At 46.4% G+C, this 22,193-nt stretch overlaps 2 protein-coding genes across 2 annotated transcripts in view; both read left to right on the top strand.

The window, feature by feature from the left end:
- The first annotated feature begins 954 nt into the window (after positions 1–954).
- On the top strand, positions 955–16,503 carry Cela1 (chymotrypsin like elastase 1). Its single transcript, XM_090355828.1, has 8 exons — positions 955–994; positions 1,574–1,656; positions 3,414–3,514; positions 5,588–5,713; positions 6,651–6,787; positions 7,895–8,040; positions 14,520–14,669; positions 16,332–16,503. The coding sequence occupies exons 1-8, from the start codon at positions 955–957 to the stop codon at positions 16,347–16,349; spliced, it is 801 nt and encodes a 266-aa protein (XP_090211954.1). The 3' UTR covers positions 16,350–16,503.
- Positions 16,504–20,684: 4,181 nt separating this feature from the next.
- Bin2 (bridging integrator 2) overlaps positions 20,685–22,193 on the top strand; it is a 34,586-nt gene continuing 33,077 nt past the window's right edge. The window contains exon 1 of the mRNA XM_090355816.1: positions 20,685–20,838. Coding sequence (XP_090211942.1) covers positions 20,758–20,838 — 81 coding nt within the window. The 5' untranslated portion in view covers positions 20,685–20,757. The remainder of the gene's footprint in view (positions 20,839–22,193) is intronic.

Here is a 22,193-nt window from a genome sequence, read left to right as displayed (position 1 = left end):
CTTTTGTTGGCTGTAGAGCTTGAAGTCTGGGCCTGGGCACTGTCCCTGAGCTCTTCAGCTCAAGTCTACCACCCTACCCTTGAGCCAAGCCCCATTTCCCATTTTCTAGTGGTTAATTGGAGCTAAGAGTCTCAGGTCCTTTTGTACCCGAGCTGGCTTTGAACCTTGATCCTCAGCTCTCAGCCCCCTGAGTAGCTAGGATTACAGGCATGAGCCATCGCTCCAGGCTCTAAAGTTTTGATTTTTAAACAAATACAGAGTTTATGTGGATAAGGCCCTGCCCTAAAGACCTTAGGTAAGGTCTTTTTCTCTCTAGAGAGGTGGGGAGGTGAGAGAGACCAGCTCAGTTCCACGCTCTTCCCTGAGGTCTGCTGTGTCAAGGCTATCCTCCTGTAACCCCGAACCCTCAAGTAAACCACTCCATACAGCTCAAGGGACATGAAAGCTAAATACTGTGCACAAACACCCTGCTCCAGACCAGTCCCGCCTCTCCATGGATCAAGTTAGAAGCCACCATACCTGCTCCCCTCCTCCTGTCCCCTCTCCCCTCCTCTCCCTCCAGTTGCCTTCACCTCCTAACGTATAGGGCAGGTCCCTGCCACCAACAACAGAGGGACAGTGCTGGACAGTGAGAGGCACACTCTGAGTGAGGGGGATACAAACAGTTCTGGGCTCTTCATTTGATTTCTCCAAAAGACATTTTTTTTTTCTTTTTGGATGCTTTTCAACTAAAACCAGATGATTAACTGAGCTCCGACCTTGTTCTGTCAACAGATAAATAAGTTGACTTGAATAAGAAATCATTTTCCTTTGTCCTTCCATGGCACCTGTGATTTTTTCTGCCTTCCACCACAGCCTTGCCAGCTGGCAGGAAGGCGGTGAGCAAGACTGCTGATAAGGGGAGCATAAAGAGGGCCTGCTTCATGCAGGGGCAGTGGTCTCCTGGACAGCACCATGCTCCGTTTCCTGCTCTTTGCCACATTGGTCCTTTATGGTAAGTGAGTAGCTGTGCCAGGAGGAGGGCGAAGTGAGGACAGTGAGAAAGCCTTCCTGAGCCCAGGGGGGATGCTCAGCTTTTCCTCTACTGAGAAGCCAAGCAGGAAGCAAACCGGGCCTCTGGCAGGATGGACCATGCCTTTGGGATCTCAGATCCCCTGAGCCACCAAGCACAAAGTGGCCCTGGGTGGGGGAGCGGGGTGTGGACAGGCTTTCCCTCCTCTGCCTGGAGGCTATAGTCAACTGATGTCCCTGGCTGCAGGTACTGTTGTCCCTGGCCCCAGGGGAAATCTCTACCCAAACCTATCGAGTGGGTTCTCTCAAGCTCCAAGGGAGACTGGAGGGAAGCTAAGCCCCATGGGCCCTGTGGGGTGCTGGGCTGCTTGATTTTGGAGAGCTGTGAAGGCACCAGCTGGGCGCTGCTTCCAAAGGGGCCTGGAGGACACGCTGCTGGGGGCGGGGGGGGGGGGTTGGGAGAGTTAGGGAAGCGTTGGGAATTTGCAGACAAGGCTAAGCTTCATTCAAAGCCCCCATGACCCCATGCTGAGTCATCACTCCTTGCTCTTCTGCCACAAAGGACACAGCACCCAGGATTTTCCAGAAATCAACGCACGCGTAGTTGGAGGGACTGAGGCCCAGAAGAATTCCTGGCCTTCTCAGGTGGGTGCTCTTTCTCAGGTTTTTTTCCAGAGTGGCTGTGTGTGTGTGTGTGTGTGTGTGTGTGTGTGTGTGTGTGTGTGTGTGTGGTGTGTATGGGCCATTCATCAACCCATAGATGTTTGTGTGGGGGTATGTGCTGGTCCTGGGGCTTGAACTTAGGGCTTGGGTGCTGTCCTTGAGCTTCTTTTATTTAAGGCTAGTACTCTACCACTTGAGCCACAGCACCATTTCTGGCTTTCTCACAGACTTTGCTGCCCAGGCTGGCTTCGAACCACGATCCTCAGATCTCAGCCTCCTGAGTAGCTAGGATTATAGGTGTGAGCCACTGATGCCTAGCTCCTATTGGATTTTAAGGACTGCTAAGATGACTACGGTTTTTTTTTAGTGGTGCTAGGGCTTGAACCTTCTTCATGCTAGGCAAATGCCGTGCCACTGAGCTATGTGCGCAGACCACCAGCTACTTTTCTACACCCAGTGACACCATGTATAAGAAACTCAAAAGACCATGTGCCAGACCCCGCATCCAACTCCACATAATGTGTTTTCCACACAAGTACTAGGGTTTGAACTCTCGATGGTATGTTTCCTCAGCTTGCTTGCAGACATTCTTCCCACTTGAGACATGTCTCCAGCCCAGCTTTTTGCTCATTGTTTTTGGAGATAGAATCTCAGAGTTTTCTGCTCTGTCTGGCCTCAGACTTTAATCCTCTGTAACTCAGCCTCCTGAATAGCAAAGATTGCAGGTGTTAGCCACGGGCACCTAGTGAGCTCTACATACCTCGAGACTCAGGTGCACTCATCTCTCCACTCCCAGCCCACTGACACTGACACGCATGCCACGGAGTGTTGCTTATTTGGCTAAAGATTTCGTAACAGCAGCTGCACTCTAATTTAAGAAAATCTGGATGTATAAAACTAGCAATTAATTGGTGAATTGTCTCGCTTGGACAGAAATTCCTGCAACTTCAATTATGTTCAGTGTATAATAGATTTGAGCCCCAATTTTCAGGAACGGAGCTATTGTGTAATATAAAGAAACATGAACAGGTAACACTGATACAGTTGGGATACATTTTCTTTTTGCCAGTACTAGGGCTTGAACACAGGGTCTTATACTCTTTTTGCTCACAGCTAGCACTCTACCACTTGAGCCATTCCTCCAGTTCTAGCTTTTTGCTGGTTCATTGGAGATGAGTCCCTCAGATTTTTCTACCCTGGTTGGTTTGTATGTCAGTCTCCAGATCGCAGCCTCCTGACTGGCTAGGATTACAGGTGTGAACTATTGGTGCCCGACTTCCTGTGGCATTTCTAAGAATTCCACAAATGGGGGACAGGGCATTTCATGCAAACATCTAAGGGAGAGCCCTGACACCCTAAGCCTGCAGGGCTCAGATGAAGAAGAAATGCCTTGGGTATATTTTCTTTCTCAGAGGCCCATGGTGACAACCCAGAGTGAGAAAATCTCAGGCACTGTGGGTGCTTACCCCGCCACGGGACACACAGAAAACACCCCAAACAGTGGAACATCCTTCTCAACTAGTCCCAGAGATATTTCCATGCCTATTCCCAGCAACCTCGTGGTCACTACCAACCAGGCTAGGGCAAGCAGCAGCAGAAGAGAACCTAGTTTGCTAAAACTGACCCAGAACATTGGGGAACATTTTGAAGAATGTCAGGAATTTAAGGAGGTGATACGTTTGAAAGTAAAGCCTTTCTGAGAGCACTAACCTGTTCCTCTTTTCTTCCTTCCCATGTAGATTTCCCTCCAGTATTTGTCTGGGGTACAGTGGTCTCACACATGTGGGGGGACCCTCATCAAACGGAACTGGGTGCTGACGGCTGCGCACTGCGTGGATAGGTGAGGGAAGAAACTGTCTGAGCCCCTGGGAGGAGACAGACATGCTGATCTTTTTTTTTCGGGGTGGGGGGGGACTACCTAACAGTTTCTCAGGACTTTCAAGGAGTTGGCTGGGGACCCATTTCTATTTGGTGGGGCTAAGTGAGGATGAATAACCAAGAGAAAATCTTGGGTTCAAATCTCATTCTGAAACTGGAGTTTTAAACCTCAGACCAAACCCCAGGAACTGTACATGTCACATCCAGCACCTCACCCCTGGAGCTCAAATGCAAAGACCAGAGAGAGAAGATTTATGGTGTGGCACTCTAAATTTATTGTGTGGCAAGACAGCACTTCAGCCCTTCTTGGGGTACAGACATGAGCTATTGGTTTAAATAGAGCAGAAGAGGAGACAGGGGCAAAGGGGATGCAGAGTTAAATGGATTTAGTAACAGATACATTCAGGGTCAGATGTAGTAAAGCCTCCCATTATCTCAGCATGGGTCAAGAAGGGGCTCGATACAGGAGAGTCCTTGATGCTTCTTTTTTATTCATATATTTTTATTGTAATTAGTAGAAGGGTTACATTATATTCACCAGATAGAAGGTGCATTACTTCACAGACATTGATACCCTTTCTCATGTCTTGGTTCCTTGATGCTTCTTGTCTGTAAAGGGACTGCAGGAGAGAATGGGTCAAAGCAAAAGACACACATACAAAATGGCAGAGCTGGCATGCCTGGTTTGTTTCCTGCTTGCAGTTCATGTGTGGGACTGAGTTAGGATTCAGTGCTTCTCAGCAAAAGCAGCATTTAAGCCCCTGTCGCAGTTCCACCATCTTGGAGCTTAGTTTTCCTACTCTACCAGTCTCTTATCTCCACAGTAGTAGTCATACCAATTTGATAGAGTTGTCCTGAGGACTGAGTAAATATTTAAACACTTAGTCAATACAGGACTGCTAAGTGCGCTCTCTCTCTCTCTCTCTCTCTCTCTCTCTCTCTCTCTCTCTCTCTCTCTCTCTCTCTCTCTCTGTCTCTCTTGCTCTCTCTCTCGCTCTCGCTCTCTCTCTCTCATTGGTAATGAGCAGTTCTCAAATCTGAGTGTGACTCAGGGAAACATGAAAGGCACAGATTGCAGGATCCCACTCAGGAGTTTCTGACTCTTTGAAGGTTCCCGGTGATGATTTCATTTCTAGCAAGGTTGTTTCAGGTGACCCAGGCTAATGACGCTGGCCTTGGGACCACACTTCAAGAATGACTCATCTAAACCTATAATCCAAACTACTCAGGAGGCTGAGAGCTGAGGATCGTCGTTTGACACCAGCCTGGGCAAGACAGTCTATGAGACTCTTATCTCCAACTAACCACCAAAAAAGTAGAATAAAGCTGTGGCTTGTGTGGTAGAGTGCCATCCTAGAGTGACAAAGCTAAAGGACAGCACCTAGGACCTGAGTTCAAGCCTCAGTACTGGGCATGGTGGCATACACCTATAATCCCAGAACTCCAAGCTAAAACATGAGGACCTGGAATTTGAGGCCAGCCTGGGCTACATAATGAAATCCTGTGTCCAAAATGAAGCAAACATTTTTTTAAGATTACTAGTCTATAATTTTCTATTTCCCTGAAAGTCCCTCTGCAGCTGAGTGTCAGTGTTTGCCTCCCCGGGATTATGAGATACTCAGCCTTGTAGTGTTAGCTTAATAAACTGTGGAACAATATGGTAGTAAATAAGAGAGCATTTTTTCTTTTTTATTTGCAAGGGTCTTTCTTCCTCTTCTGCCTTCTGCTGGAGCCAAATGAGTGCCTGTCCTACAGATAAGATACAAAATGGCTTTCCAAGGGGATGGGAGTGTGGCTTAGTGGTAGAATGCTTGCCTAGTATGCATGAAGCCCTGGATTTGATTCCTCGATACCCCATACACAGAAAAAGCCAGAAATGGAGCTGTGGCTCAAGTGGTAGAGTGCTAGCCTTGAGCAAAAGAAACTTATGGACAGTGCCCAGGCCCTGAGTTCAAACCCCAGGACTGGCAAACTTTCCTCCAAGGGCAAAGGGAGCTCCTGAGATTCCCCTCTGAGCTCTTTTCCCTCCCTGCAGATCCCTGACCTTCCGCGTGGTTGTGGGCGACCACAACCTGAACCAGAACGACGGCACTGAGCAGTATTTAAATGTGCAGAAGATCGTGATACATCCCAACTGGAACAGCAATAACGTAGCTGCTGGGTAAGGGCGAGGCTGGACTGGCCCTGGGAGGGGAAGGTAACCTGTGTTCCCAGACTACACTGCCTGATACTTGTTTTCATTTTGTTTTTGTTGTGCCAGTCCTGGGGATTGAACTCAGAGCCGAGGCACTGCCCCTGAGCTTTTTCCTTGAATGCTGCCCAGAACTCTCTTATTGGAGTCACAGCTCTACTTCTGGCTTTTTGATGGTTAATTGGAGATAAGAGTCTCACAGTTTCCTGTCCCACCTGGCTTCAAACTGCAATCCTCAACTCTCAGCCTCCTGAGTAGCTAGGATTACAGGGATGAACCACTGGTGCTTTATGGAAACATTAGCCAGGTTCACGCCTGTAATCCTAGCTACTCAGAAGGCTGAGATCTGAGGATCAAAATTCAAAGCCAGCCCGGGCACAAAAGGACCTGAAACTCTTATGCTCAATTAACCTCTAGAAAATGGGAAATAGGGCTTGGCTCAAGGGTAGGTCAGTAGCCTTGAGCTGAAGAGCTCAGGGACAGCACCCAGGCCAAGTTCAAGCCCCATGACCTCCCCTCTGCCACAAAGAAAAGGAAATATTTTTCTTTTTTTGTTGTTGTTTTTCTTATTGTCAGAGATCAAACTCAGGGTCTCACACATGCTAGAACAAATGTTCTTCCATTGAACTATGCCCCGAAGAAGATGTCTTAAAGTGAACCTCACACACAGAAGCACCATGTATAGATAGGCTCAGGCCTATAATCTAAGCTACTGGAGGAGGATTGCGCAGAGCACAGCAATGCTGCAATACTAACATTTAACCAGAAGATGCCGCTGTTAAGCCTATAATGTCCTAACTTAGCGAGTTGGCTGCTTCCAAAATGGCTTGCAACTCCGCACACAAAGGATCATACACACACATGCTCATCTGATGCCACAAGTGAGCTGTCTCCTTTCCTCCTGCAGCTATGACATCGCCCTGCTGCGGCTGGCCAAGAGTGTCACCCTCAATAGCTACATCCAGCTGGGTGTTCTGCCTCAGGAGGGAACTGTCCTGGCTAACAACACTCCCTGCTACATTACAGGCTGGGGCAGGACCAGAAGTAAGTTTTGTATATTTCACACCATTCACCATTAGGTGTCTGACTTTTATGACATATTTTCCTATGATCCTAAGGATTTATAGCCAGAGACCAGCAACCTAAGGGACCACAGATAAAATAAAATAAAAATAGGCTGTGGAATAGTAAAGGCAGAAATGCATAGACTTGAGGCTGGGAGTTTGGCCTAGTGTAGACTGCTTGCCTAGTATGCATGAAGCCCTGGGTTCAATTCCTTGGTATCACATACACAGAAAAGTGTATACACAGAAAGTGCCAGAAGTGGCACTGTGGCTCAAGTGACATAGCACTAGCCTTAAGCAAAAAGTGTCCAAGGACAGTGCCCAGGCCCTGAGTTCAAGCCCTAGGACTGGCAAACAAACAAACAATGAGTTCTAGGCCAGCCCAGGCAATATAGTGAAACTTTGTCCTAAGAAAAAATAATGAAGAAAAGAAGGGAGGGAAAGAATAAAAGAGGGAGGGAAGGAGGGAAGATAAAAACAAAATTGCACAAGCCAATTCTGCTTTGTAGTGCTTAAAGTATAGCAAGCAGAACAGCCAAATAAGTAATCAGCAAGTAAGACCAGGCATATACATTACATACCTGTAATCCTAACTACTCAGGAGGCTGAGATCTAAGGATCACAGTTAAAAACCAGCTTGGGCAGGAAAGTATGCAATTCTAATCTTCAATTAGCCTCCAGAGCTATGGTTCAAGTGGTAGAACATCAGCCTTGAGAAAAAGAATGGTACCCAAACCCTGAGTTCAAGCTCCAGTACACACACACACACACACACACACACACACACACACACACACACACACGAGCGCACGCACTTCTAATTACTTGACTAAGTTATCCATAAATGAAAAAAAAGTAGGAGTAGACTTAGTAAAACAGTAAGCAAGGGTGACTTTCTGAAGGAAGAGGCCTGTAGCTGCCACAGAGAGAGGATTAAAAAGGACTGATGACACATAGCAAGCAGAGAGAAAGAGCTGGTCTTCAGTTCAAATTTTACCAGCACCTGTCAAAGCTTGAGATGGAGTAGGACAGTTCTGTTTTCCCTAGAGCACCTGTGCTGATGTCCAGTGTTGTGTGTTCTGTTCAGCCAATGGGCAGCTGGCTCAAACTCTGCAGCAGGCTTACCTTCCCAGTGTGGACTACAGCATCTGCTCCAGCTCTTCTTACTGGGGCTCCACAGTGAAGAAGACCATGGTGTGTGCCGGTGGGGATGGCGTTCGCTCTGGATGCCAGGTAAGTGCCAGTCCCTCTCCCATCCCCCCATGCCCTGTACCACTTATCACCCACATTCCACACCTACTCTTGTTATTATTTAGTTTTTTTATTGTTATTGTAAAGGTAATGTACAAAGAGGTTATAGTTTCATATATCAGGTAAAGAGTGTATTTCTTTTTGGACAATGTTACCCCTTCCCACCTACTCTTGTGTGTGTGTGTGTGTGTGTGTGTGTGTGTGTATGTGTGTGTGTGCTAGTCTTGGGGCTTGAATTTAGAGTGCTGTCCCTGAGCTTTTTGCTCAAGATTAGCAGTCTACTCTTGAGCCTACTTCTAGCTTTTTTGGTGGTTAATTGGAGATAAAGGTGTCATGTGGACTTTCCTGCCCTGGCTGGAACCATGATCCCCAGATCTCAGCCTCCTGAGTAGCTAAGATTAAGCCAGCAGCATATGATAAAGTCATTATGTCGGGGCCGGGAGTTTGGCCTAGTGGTAGAGTGCTTACCTAGCATGCACGAAGACCTGGATTCAATTCCTTGGTACCACGTACATAGAAAAAAGCCAGAAGCGGTGGCTCAAGTGGTAGAGCTCTAGCCTTGAGAAAGTCCAGGAACAGTGCTCAGGCCCTGAGCTCAAGCCCAGGATTAATAAAAATAAAAAAAAAAAAAGTTTTTATGTCCTGCCCAGATGTGAGGCTTCTCATCAGAGACAGGATAATGGTGCCAGCCTTCAGCTCAGATTTGCATTGAGAAGGGAGCTTGTGAACTTGTCTACCTGGGCTGACCTTGGCCTGCAATTCTGATTAGCCAGGATCACAGGCATGGATTACAGCTAGGATTTCCACTGCCCTGGTTATCTAGATCCTTTATGGCAACCATGAGGCAGAGCCTGGAAGGGGACTGTAATTAGTATATGTAAGGAAGTGCCCAGTTCCAGAAATCCTGGCTTTCTTTGGACTTCTTACCTGAGGACCCGTTTCCTCTACTCGTGACAGCAGTGGGTGCAGGTGAGTATAATAGGAGAAAGCACATAAGAATCATTTTGCGATAATTTTTATATAATACAATTATCTGATTGGATGAGGTCAATCAGCAGTCAACCATATTAGAGAAATGCTAGCCAGTCACCAGTAGCTTATACCTGTAATCTTAGCTACTTGAGAGGCTAAGATCTGAGGATCATGGTTCAAAGTGAGCCCAGGCAGGAAAATGTTTGTGTGAAGCTATGGCTCAAATGATAGAGCACTAGCCTTGAGTACAAAATCTCAGGGATAGCACCTAGGCCCTGAGTTCAAGCTTCAGGACTGGCTCAAAAGTAAAAACATTAAAAGGGCTAATTGTGTATCTACTACATGCTAGGTACTGTGCTAGCACTTGAGGATAGAGAGGAATCAAATAGCATCAACAGAGGGGCAGAGGTGCAGACAGGTGCATTACTTCACAAACATTGATACCCTTTCTCATGACATTTCCCTCCCCTCCCCCCACTCATCTTTATTTCCCCCCCTTCCCTATCCAATTTCAAATAACCAATTAAGCACATATAAAATATATCAGATAACAAGGTGAAATATTGTAACAATATGAGATAACCAAGGGACAGCAAAAGAAAAGAGAGATAACATAGTACGGCAATAAATTTTCTAATACAATCTGGGCAAGTGTTATAATGGAGAAACACATGCATACATACAGAGTGGGCTAGGAGCCCAAGGATTGGTTCTTCTACAGGTTAGGATCAGAGAGACTGGAATATGGCCTGGCATTGGTGGCTCATGCCTGTAATCCTAGTTACTCGGGAGGCAGTGATCTAAGGATTCAAAGCTAGCCAGGGAATGAAAGTCCATGAGACTCTTATCTCCAATTAACCACTAGAAAACCAGAAGTGGCACTGTGGCTCAAGGGTTAGGGTGCTAGCCTTGAGCTGAAGAGCTGAGGGACAATGTCCAGGCCCAGAGTTCAAGCCCCATGACCAACAAAAAAAAATCATTACAAATGAAAAATATATGGATTGGCAATATTCATAAATAACATTTTATTGGAACATAGATACAGTTATTCATTTATGTATGAATTTATGACTGCTTTTGTATTACAACACAGAGATTCTAGCAGAAACTGTGGTTTGTCAAGGCTAAGATATTTACTATTTGGCCTCTTACAGAAAAAGCTTGTTGACCCCTGGGCTAGAACATAGATAATTATAAATATCAAGAGGTGAGACTAAAGAGACCGGCAGACTAAAGAGCCATGTGACCATTACCTCCCAGGCAAGGGAACCATTCAAGTCTCAGACCCAGCACAGTATGATAAGCCTGGTCTTGAAAATATCTCTCTGATGAAGACATAGGCATGCTTTATGAGGAGAGCCAGAGAAACTAGTTAGAGCTAGTATAGTGATCTAGCAGTAAATTTGGAAATTTAAGGTCTGAGTTCAGACAGTGGTGGTTGAAACCAAGAATGAGAGGGAAGGAGGAGGCTCTGGGGTGATTTCCAGGCATTTAGTTTAACTGATGCAGGATTGGGAGTTATAGCCTCAAATAAAATGTGATTTAAAGTATTTATATCCAGATATAACTAACCAGTAAGAAGTTAGATGGGGGAGGGGGGCATCACTAGTAGCCTTCATCTTTGGGAGGCTAAAGTCCAGAGAATTGAGATTTGAGGCCAGCCCAGGTAGAAAAGTCAGTAAGACCCCATCTTCTAAATAACCAGAATTTAAAAAAACAATCAGGGCTGAAGGCATGACTCAAGAGATAGAGTGCCAGCTGAGCACGTGGCTCCAACTTTAATCCTTAGAACTGCCAAAAAGAAAGGAAGGAAAGGAAAGGGAAGGAAAGGAAAGGAGTATGATCTGGGGGAGAAATCTGGGTTCGAGACACCTTGGGAACAAATGTGGCTGCCTGCTCTTGACTGGTATCCCACAGTACACAGAGCAGCCAGAAGCCCCCACGGGTACCAACCAAAAGTGCAGCTCTGGCAATAGGCTGATTGCTCTTAGTTATGGCAAATGCAGTGTCTGTGGAGTGGAGAAGGGCAGAAACCGAATTGGTAAGAGATGGAGATGCAGATAAATACAGTAGGAGAAGAAGATGACTTTTCCGAGAATCTTGGCTGAAGCAGAAAAACAGAAAAAGGTTGCTTCTAGGACGGCAAGTTATGAGCAAAGTAGATCTGTGTAAAGGGGAGAAAATAGAGTGCATGAATAGATAGGAAGCCAGGGAAGGGAGACTGGGTGGCACAGATCCCAGATGAGCTGGAAGAGACAGGACCAGAGGCACAGAGGGAGCTGGCTCTGAGCAGGAGAGACACCATGTATGTGCATCAAGCGTGGAGATGCTCTCAGATGGAGCGGCTGAGATTTGCAAGTGCTCTGTGATAATTGCTTTTGGTTACTCATGAACTAGGAAGAGTCAACTTGACAGCCAGAAAAGTAGGTGCAAAGGTTGCATGTGTGTGGAATAATGAAGGGAAATGGGAGGATTGTCCTCTGAGATACTGAGATTGAGACAAGATGTAGGGGAAGGAGTCGTGCAGCACTAGGTGACTCCATGGCTGCTGTCCAAGATCCTGTAGCAAAGCGAAGTTGTTTGCAAGAGGCTGATAGGCTGCCTGAAATAGTATTAAAGGATTAAAGGGACTTTTGTAACTCCTCCGCCCCCCAAATGTATGGAATCGGAAGTAATCACCTCATCCCAGTTTGTTGTTTTGTTTTTGTTTTACGACTCTCCTTGGTTACAGTGAGAATATTCAGCCATGGTGGATACTCCTGTAATTCCAGCTACTCAGATGGCAGGGGTAGAGTTATCAAGACCCTACTTCAAAAACACAATAAAAACTAAAAAAGAATCTGGGTACTGATGGCTCATATAGGTCATCCTAGCTACTCAGGAGGCTGAGATTTGAGGATCGTGGCTCAAACCCAGCCTGAACAGGAAAGTCTATGAAACTCTTGTTTCCCATTAATCACAGAAAAACTCAGAGGTGGTGCTTTACAGCTCAAGTGGGAGAGTGCTAGCCTTGAGGAAAAGAAGCTTAGGGATAGTGTCTAGGCCCAGAATTCAAGACCCAGGACTAGCAAGAAACTAATTAATTAATTAACCATTTTTAAAGCTCTGGGGATATATAGCTCAAATAGTAAAATTCTTGCCTATTATGTATGAAGCCCTGTGTTCAATCTCCATTACTACATAAGAAGTAGGGTGCTAGATAGATACCAGGAGTTCAGGCCTCTTGTAATTCTAGTTGCTCAAGGAGGCTGAGATCTGTGGATTAAGATTCAAAGCCAATTTAAGAAGGAAAGTCCATGAGACTATCATCTCCAAATAACAATAGCATGCATGAAGTCCTGGGTTCAATTCCTCCGTATCGCATATACAGAAAAAAAAAACAGAAGTAGAACTGTGGCTCAAGTGCAGAGCACTAACCTTGAGCAAAAAGTGTGCAAGGACAGTGCCTAGGCCCTGAGTTCAAGCCCTACACTAATCACACACAAAAAACCCACACACACAACAAAATTGAATTTGCATTAAAGGTATACCTGTTAACAGGCTGAAGTTGACAGATTCAATTATGAGACTAAAGGTGGAGCACTGTCCTGACCCACCCCACTCTGCTGCTTCTCCCCCAACCAGTGAGAAGCATTGCTAATCATTTTTTTTTTTTTGGTGGGGTGGAGTCAATTGTGGGGATTTAACTCAGGGCCTTGGCTCTGTCCCTGAGCTTTTTCTCTTAAACCTAGTTTCTACCACCTTGAGCCACAAATACATTTTTAGGTGGTTAATTGGAGATAAGAGTCTCATGGCTGGGCCGGTGGTTCATGCCTGTAATCCTAGCTACTCAGGAGGCTGAGATCTGAAGATCATGGTTCAAAGCCATTCCGGATACTAAAGAACATGAAACTCTTATCTTCAATTAACTACTAGAAGTGGGGCTGTGGCTCAAGGATAGGGCAGCAGCCTTGAGCTGAAAAGCTCAGTGACAGTGCCCAGGTCCAGAGTTCAAGGCCCATGACTTACAAAAAAAAAAAAGAAAGAAAGAAAGAAAGAGAAAAGAAAAGAGTCTCATGGCCTTTCTTGACCAGGCTGGTGTTGAACTGTTATCCTCTGAATCTAATTAGACCCGTTGGCCTCAATGCTAGGGATAAAGGAATTACTAGAATTCTCTACTTACCCATCCCAGATCCACTTTAAGTTAGTATATATATATATATATATATATATATATATATATATATATATATTTTTTTTTTTTTTTTTTTTTTTTTTGCCAGTCCTTGGGCTTGAATTCAGGGCCTGGGTATGGTCCTTGGGCTTTCTCAAAGCTAGTGCTCTACCACTTTCACCACAGCATCACTTCCAGCTTTTTCTGTGGATGTGGTACCAAGGAATTGAACCCAGGGCTTCATGCATGCTAGGCAAGCACTCTACCGCTAGGCCAAACTCCCAGTCCTCTTATATTAAATTTAAGATGTTCAAAGTTCTATGTTTAGCCAGCTGTATCAGTCCACACCTGTAATCTCAGCACTCAAGAGGCTACCACGTTACATAGCAAAACCCTGGATCAATTCTTTTTAATTTTAATTTTTAATTTTATGCTGCAGTGCTGGCATAAGTCAGTGGCTGAAGTGTGTGATTAAGATACATTAGACACTAGTTCAAACCTTAGCACCCCAAAAGCAAACAAATAAAAACAAAATCTAGCGGGCCAGGAGTTTGGCCTAGTGGTTAAAGTGCTTGCCTAGCATGCATAAAGACCCAGGTTCAATTCCTTGGTACCACATACATAGAAAAAAGCCGGAAGTGGTGCTGAGGCTCAAGTGGTAGAGCTCTAGCCTTGAGAAAGTCCAAAGACAGTGCTCAGGCCCTGAGCTCAAGCCCAGGACTGGCAAAACAAAACAAAACAAAACAAAAAAACCCCCAGGTTCTATCCTAGTGTTATGGACTGACAGGATGAGTGAGCCATAGTTTCTGGCTCAAGGAGCTCTATGGATATGTGTGGGAGACAAAAGCAAATTTTGAAACCGAAATACAAGGCAGAACATGACACAGCTGCAGCAGAGGGGAAAGCAGATGGCAGTGGTTTAGAAAAGAAGAAGAGCTTCTTTTTGACTGTGATAACATGAAGAAAGTAGAGATGTATATGTGTGTGTGCGTGTGTGTGTGTGTGTGTGTGTGTGTGCATATGTGTGTCAGTCCTGAAACTTGAACTCAGGGGCTGGGCATTGTCTTTGAGCTGCTTTTGCTCAAGGCTAGTGATCTACCAGTTGAGCAACAATTCCACTTCTGGCTTTTCAGTGGTTCATTGGAGAAAATAATGTCATGGTTTTTCCCTTCTGGGCTGGCCTTAGATACTCGGATCTTGGCCTCCCAAGTAACTAGAGCTACAGGTGTAGGCCACAAGCACCCAACTTGGAAGTGGAACTTTGAATTCCAGCCTTGAAACTGGAGTGTTTCCCCACAGAGATGGGTAGTTGAGGACCATGCTTCTGTCTCCACAGGGTGACTCTGGAGGCCCCCTGCACTGCCTGGTGAATGGCCAGTATTCTGTCCATGGAGTGACCAGCTTTGTGTCCAGCCTGGGCTGCAACGTCTCCAAGAAGCCCACAGTCTTCACCCGGGTCTCTGCTTACATCTCTTGGATAAATAATGTGAGTCCTCTCAAATGATGGTGGTACAACAGGGTCCCCTGGAGATCCCCACATTGGTTAGGGAGGCAGAGCTGGGTTTGGGGAGGCCATTGTCTTCCTTCTCCATTCCTGTGTTTCCTCCTCCCCTGCCTTCCATAGTGAATGTTTATTTGATGATTTGCCACCCCCAGTTTCCCTTCGCACTCCCCTGGGCAGATTTCACATGGTGCCTACTGCAATGGGCAGATCTGAAGCAGGCATCTGTCAGTGCTGTCCTAAGTCAGAGCTGAAGGAAAAAGCTTCAGAAAGGCCTAGAGCTTCCTTTCCCACTAAGAGCACTGCAAGAATTTGCTCTGTGTGCATATGCATGTGTATGTATTTATATACACATCAGCATTGGAGCTTGAACTTAGGACCTAGGCTCTGTCCCTGAGCTCTTTTGCTCAAGGTGAGTGCTCTACCACTTGAGCCACAGCTCCATTTCAACTTTTCTCTGGTTGTTGGAATCAAGAATGTGGTGGACTTTCCTTCTCAAGCTGGCTTCAAACTCAAATCTCAGCCTCCTATGTAGCTATGGTTAAAGGTATAAGCTACTGGCACCCAGCTGCTTAAACTTTCAAAATTAGTTTTACCATTTTACATAGTGCCTGAGAGTTAAACTCTGCCTATAATGACTTAGTGACATCGGCCCACAACACATAACATGGTGCCTGCCAGCCTCCACATGCATCCTGGGTTCTGGCTATGTACATCTGGGCTCAGCCAGTTCAAGGTCTCTGCTCACCTCTAGGACCTGGGTATGTGCTTATAATGTCCTGATGCATCTCCAATCTACTTTCTGTCTTCCTTCTGGTAAACCACATACATAGCCATATTTAACTGGAAAGTTAAAAAAAAAAAAAGTAGTGGTCAGAGGTTGGAGGTGTGGCTCAGGTGATAGAGCAACAGCCAACGAGCAAAAGCATCAGGTAGCAAATTTGAGTCCCAGACAAAAAGAGAAAGAAAAAAAAAGTGGTACACAGAAGCATAATGTAAGTAGTAGTGTTTACCTAAACGGGAAGCCCTGAGTTCAAGCCCCAGTACTGTCAGTAGGAAGGAGTGGGGAGGGAAAAAGGGCTTTGTTAAAAACCTAAACCAGGGGCCAGGAGTTTGGCCTAGTGGTTAAAGTGCTTGCCTAGCATGCATGAAGACCCGGGTTCGATTCCTTGGTACCACATATATAGAAAAAAGCCGGAAGTGGTGCTGAGGCTCAAGTGGTAGAGCTCTAGCCTTGAGAAAGTCCAAGGACAGTGCTCAGGCCCTGAGCTCAAGCCCAGGACTGGCAAAAAAAAAAAAAAAAAAAAAACCTAAACCAAAACAAAACACCAATAACAAGCTAGGCACTGGTGGCTCACACCTGTATTTTCAGGAAGTTGAAATGTGAGAATCAGGGTTCAAAGCCAGCCCAGGCAGAAAAGTCCATGAGACTCCTATCTCAAATTAACTAGCAAAAACCCAGAAATGGAGCTATTGCTAAAGTGGTAGAATACTAGCCTTGAGTGGAAAAAGCCAAGCAAGAGAGCAAGACCCTGAGTTCAAGCCCCAGAAACGCCCCCCCCACACACAGACACACACACACACACACACACACACACACACACACACATGGTTACTAACTACAGATACAACTGTCTTTTCCTTTAGGTCATTGCCTCCAACTGAACATACTCCTGAGTCTTGTGGCCTGTCCAAGATGATTCTTAGATCTGCGATAGGACTTGAGATCGACTAGTGAAAGTGGGGCTGTGTGGAGGTCAGTACTTAGCACTTGTCTAGCATACAAGAAGCCCAGCACTCAGAGAATTAAAAAGAGAAAGAAAAAGAAGAAAAGAAGAACAAAAAATAATCAGAGACACTATTGAGCCAGATATAGAAAAGTAAATAAAACTAAATATACATTCTTTCCGATCCTGTTTCTGCATGTAGCTGAGCCCTCTAGAGGAAGTGTAGTTCTAGGTCCCACACAGGGTCCCACTAGCTCTGTGGGCTGCTGCTTCTCTTTACTGCTATATGTCAGTCTGCAAACTAAGTGGGGGCCATTGTACAATACTGTTTTGTATTATTTTAGGATCTACTTATCCATGAATTTTTTTCCTCTGTCCCCTTCTCCTGTCATATTAGTTGTTATCACAGGCACCAAGTTCTTTAAAGCTTCTCAAAGCTCACATCTGTAATCCTGGTTACTCAAGAGGCTAAGATCTGAGGGTCACAGTTCAAAGTCAGCTGGGCAAGAAAGTCTATGAGGATTTCAACTCCAGTTTACCACCAAAAAACTCAAAGTGGAGCTGTGGCTCAAGTGATAGAGTACCTGCCTTGAGCACAAAAGCTCAAGGACAGTAAGCTAGGCCCTGAGTTCAAGCTCCAGAAATGGAATTTAAAACACACACACACACACACACACACACACACACACACACACACACACACACAGGAGTTTGGCCTAGTGGTAGAGTGCTTGCCTAGCATACACAAAGACCTGGGTTCCATTCCTCGGTACCACATACATAGAAAAAGCCAGAAATGGCGCTAACTTTGAGAAAACCCAAGGGCAGTGCTCAGACCCTGAGTTCAAGCCCCAAACAAACACACACACACACACACACACACACACACACACACACACACACACACAGCCAACTTCTCAAGTGACTATAGGTGCCTTAACTCTCAGGCTGCCACTGTGTGCGCGCGTGCCAGTACTGGGGCTTAAACTCAGGCTTGGGAACTGTCCTTGGACACTTCGTTTTTGCTCAAGGCTAGCACCCTGCCACTTAAGCCACAGCATCAGTTCCTGATTTTTCTGAGTATGTGGTATTGAGGAATCAAACCCAGGTCTTTGTGCATGCTAGGGGAGCACTCTACCACTAGGCTATGCTCCTGAATCCTGGCTGCCACTTGCCACTTTTTTTTTTTTTTTTTTTTTTGGTCATGGGGCTTGAACTCAGCCTGGGCGCTGTCCCTGAGCTCTTCAGCTCAAGGCTACCACCCACCCTACCCTTGAGCCAAGCCTCATTTCCCATAAGTCTCAGGTTCTTTTGTGCCCAGGTGACTTTGAACCCTGATCCTCAGATCTCAAGCAGCTACTGCTGCTTCTTCTGCTGCTGCTTTTACTTCTTCCTCTTCCTCTTCTCCCCCCCTTTTTTTTTTCAGTCTGGTGCAAGAACTTGGCGTCTGAGCACTATCCTTGGGCTTTCTGAAGGCTAGAGCTCTAGCATTTGAGCCACAGCACCACTTCAAGCTTTTGTCTATGTATGTGGTACCAAGGAATCGAACCAGGGACTTCGTGCATGCTAGGAAAGCACTCTACCACTAGGTCAAACTTCCAGCCCCCTGGCTGCCACTTCTTATTCCCCCCCACCATTTAGTAACTAGAACAGGACCTTAGTCCAAACTCCTGGGTGCCAGCAGCTCATAAGATGCCTTAGAGCTAGAGAGGAGATAGATTAGGAAGAAAGTACTCAGATGCCAGCAGATGAATGAAGTGACAAATTAGAAAGGAAGGAGGAGAGTAAAGGAGAAAAGACAGTACTAAGCTGTGCACAGTGGCTCATGCCTATAATCCTAGCTACTCAGGAGGCTGAGATCTGAGGATCATAGTTCAAAGCCAGCTCAGATGCTAAAGTCCTCGAGACTCATCTCCAATTAACCAGAAAAGTGGAAGTTGGGCTGAAGAGCTCAGGGACAACACCCAAGCCCAGAGTTCAAACCCATAACTGACCCCCCCACCAAAAAAAAAAAGAAAGTAGGGGAAGAGGCAGAAGAGAGGAAGAGGCAATAGCGCTCCATCCTCTGCTCAGTGTGAATCAGCACATTCAGCCTGCAACTATAATAAGCACAGGGGTTTAGCCATCACCAGGAGCTGAGAAACTGGTAACCCTGCTCTTTCCTGGCCAGGCCTCTCTGTGTTAAGAGTAGCCTAGGAGAAAATGCGGAGGGAACTGAAAGAAGAAGTGTAGGTGGGTACAAATTCGCTTCTCACAGCAATCACTGCAAACAAAGAAAGGACTGGAGAGGAACGGCCGAGACAGGACTTCAAAACAGGAGAGAGGCTGGGACTGAGTCCAGTTACATATGTCCCAGTTCCTTGACTGAGGATGGGGTAACCTTGGGCACATTTCCAACTTTTTCTGTGACTCAGTTTCCCTGATCTACTTCACTTCTGTGGGTTGTATCTGCTCTAATACTACATGATTTGGTATCCATTGAGTTCAGTTCTCAAGGTGGTGATACTAAAGAGAGTTTCTAAGGAGGTATATGTATTGCTAAGGGCAATATGGGGTCCTGGGAGTGAGGCAGGCATCAGCCTCGTGCTAATGACATATTTGTGGTCACCACAACCTTCTCTGAATGTTTAGCAATACCACTATCGTCTGAGGGTTATTCCCCTCCTGGCCTTCCAACATGAAGTCCCTTTATTTGTTTCACTCTGCCTCTTCTGGGCCCACACCAAAGCTAAAATTCAGAAGAAACCCTAACCACCTATTACCTGAGAACTGTTGTAGTCATTGTTATAGGTGAATTAAGCCTATGACAAGCTACACACCAGCAGTAATCCTAGCTACACAGAAGGCTGAGACCCAGAAGGTCACAGTTCTAAGCCAACCCCAGGCAGAAGAGTTTGTGACACTTCATCTCCAATTAAACAGCAAAAAGATTGGGCTGGAAACATGGCTCAAGTGGAGCAAGCAAGCTGAGAGAGAAGCCCTGGGTTCAAACCTTGATGCTACAAGGAAGAAAGAAAGAAAGAAAGAAAGAAAGAAAGAAAGAAAGAAAGAAAGAAAGAAAGAAAGGAAGGAAGGAAGGAAGATTATCTGATTAGTAACCTAACTATCTCCAGAAGTTAAGCATATTGAGGTTAAGGATTGCATTTTATTTATTCTTGCCTCCCCAGAACCTCACAAAGCCTGGCACGGCACAGCTCACTTGACTGTAGTATGTCAGATGGGGGCTGGAGGGGAGGGGTGAAAAAAATAATTTTGTGGGGGACTGACACTTCCCCTCTACACTCCACAGAAAATATCTTTCTTTAACTGAGAGACATTTTACCTGCCTTGTCAAACCTTTGAGTAAATGGATTTACTCACACAGAATCCTAACTTCCAGCTATCCATGCAAACAAGACTGAAAGAAACATCCACCTGGAGACCTTTTCCCTAGAGAAACAACACTGACAGTCTCATTGGCCCAGCCCTGACTGACACAATCCGTGTGTGAGTTCACGTTCTCATTCCATCCAGTTACAGGGCACTCCAATTGTTCCTTCCCTCCTCCCATCAACACCCCCTGAGAATGGATCTCCGCAATACTTCAGTTATTTTCTAGTGCTGGTTGAAGAGAGAATTTCAGTTCCCAAGATATTGGCCCGAAAGAGAGTTTCTTAGGGGTGGCTGGGATGCATGGATTTAAGAGTGGCCATGGGGTCTGAGGACAGGTTATCAGCTCACATCATCATCACCATCATCAATCTCTGTGTTCCATCCATACCTCCAGCCCTGCGCTGTGCATGCGCGCTCTCTCTCTCTCCATTCTATGCAAAGTTTCACAATCCATCCATTCAATATCAACTTTCACTGCCTCTCAGGTCCCCAATAGGACCCCAGAGGAGGGGTCCTACTTAGCCCACAGGAGAAAGGCCCCATTCAGTTGGGGCCATTGTTCACAGTGGGAATGTGGGGTTGCCGGCTTTGGCAAGTTAGAGTGAGAGCTAACTGCAGGCAGGCCAAGTCCTGCCCCAGGGCCTCTCCGCCCCCTCCCCCTGCTCCCTCCCCCTCCTCCTCCAAATCACCAGGTCTCCAGGCAGGACCCACAGCCCGCTCTGGCCCCACCCCTGCTGGGCCTGGGCCTGGGCCCCGCGGTGGCCAGCAGTGGCCCGGGGCTCGAAGTGGGCCTGGGGACCGGTCCTCTGGGTGGTCAGGGTGGGATGGGCCCACCTGGGGAGGGGGGGGAGGCCGGGACCGCCCCCACGCCGAGGTGCAAGGCCTGCTGGGAGCACTTCCTCCTCTGCGGCCTGTAGAAACCACAGGGCCGGGTACGGCCCAGACCAGCCGCCCCCGGGGAGCCGGCAGGCAGGATGGCGGAGGGCAAGGCGGGCGGTGCAGCAGGCCTCTTCGCCAAGCAGGTGCAGAAGAAGTTCAGCAGAGCCCAGGAGAAGGTAAGGCAGGGGTGGGGGGAGGAGGGGACACCTGGACTTGAAGGAAGGGAGTCCCAGTTGCCCGGACATTGGAAATGGTGGATGTCCATGAAAACGGGCAAATGCAACCCCAATGCAACCGAGGCGACAGCAGTCTCCCAGGAACCTTCAGACCGACTCAGAAAAGGTGAAGGAAAGGAGATTGGCGGCCAACTTCGTGGCCGGCCAACGTGGCCTGCTAACCCGGATGTTAATTCACAGATGATGAAATGAGAGAACAATTTCATTTACTGAAGGTTAAGGTTGAGCCATGGCCAGCTGTGATGCCAGGGATTACACCACATAGCTTGAGCTGAGAACTGGCTCTGGCCCTACCTACCCCTGCCTGACCGCTTGGTCCTGTTGTTTGAGCTGATAGAGGCTGTTGTGGGATCTCCTCCTGTAGCCACTCTTTGGGGCTGGAGAGTACGCCACCCAGTATGACCTCTTTCTCAACATTAGGTAGCCCCTACTCTACTACCAGCATTTAGATAGTGTGCCTGCCCATCTAACTTGTCTATATACCTAGATTGTGTGGACACTAAGTGTGTGTTAGTTCTGGAGCTTGAACTCAGGACCTTACACCCTTATTTAGTATTCCCTCTCAAGGCTGGCACTCTACCTCTTTGAGCCACAGCTCTATTTCTAGCTTTATATATTGATAAATGGGACACAAGAGTCTCGGGGACTTTCTACCCAAGCTGACTTTAAACTTGGATCCTTAGATCTCAGTTTCCTGTGTACCTAGGGTTACAATTGTGAGTCATTTGTGACTGGCTAACACTATATATATATTAACAGTGTTTTTTGTTTCTACCAGTTTAGAGATTTTCTTTTTTTTTTTTTTTTGCTTTTAACCTCCACCTACCAACTTCCTAGGAAGAAAGGTAGTATGAAAAGAGGCATAAACCAGAAGAAAAACAGGAGGGGAGGATAGGGCATGGGGGCTCATGCCTGTAATCAGAGCTACTGTGTAGGTCCAGAGGAAGAGGATCAAGATTCAAGGCCAGCTTGAACAAAAAGTGAAGACTCCCATCTCACAATTCCTGTCATCACAGCTGTAAAGGAGGACATATTGGTAGGAAGATTACAGTTCATGGCAAGCCCTAGGCAAAAATTGAAACCTGTCTGAAAAATAACGTGAAAGCAAATAGGGCTAGGGGTGTTCCTGGTCTTAGCACAGTAAATGAATGGCATGTTTAATGATAGGAATATTTGTATCATCTTCTAAAGGGAGAGCACTGGCTTGGGCCCCAGGAAGGATTACAAGCCACCCACTTGGCCTGGAGTTTGGCCTAGTGGTAGTGCTCACCTAGCATGCATGAAGACCAGGGTTC

This window comes from Megascapheus bottae, chromosome 2, assembly GCF_031878675.1.
Source record: "Megascapheus bottae isolate mThoBot1 chromosome 2, mThoBot2.hap1, whole genome shotgun sequence".
In the NCBI taxonomy this organism is placed as follows: Eukaryota; Metazoa; Chordata; class Mammalia; order Rodentia; family Geomyidae; genus Megascapheus; species Megascapheus bottae.
The sequence above is the reverse complement of the archived record's forward strand: the minus strand, read 5'-3'. Positions and strand labels throughout refer to the sequence as shown.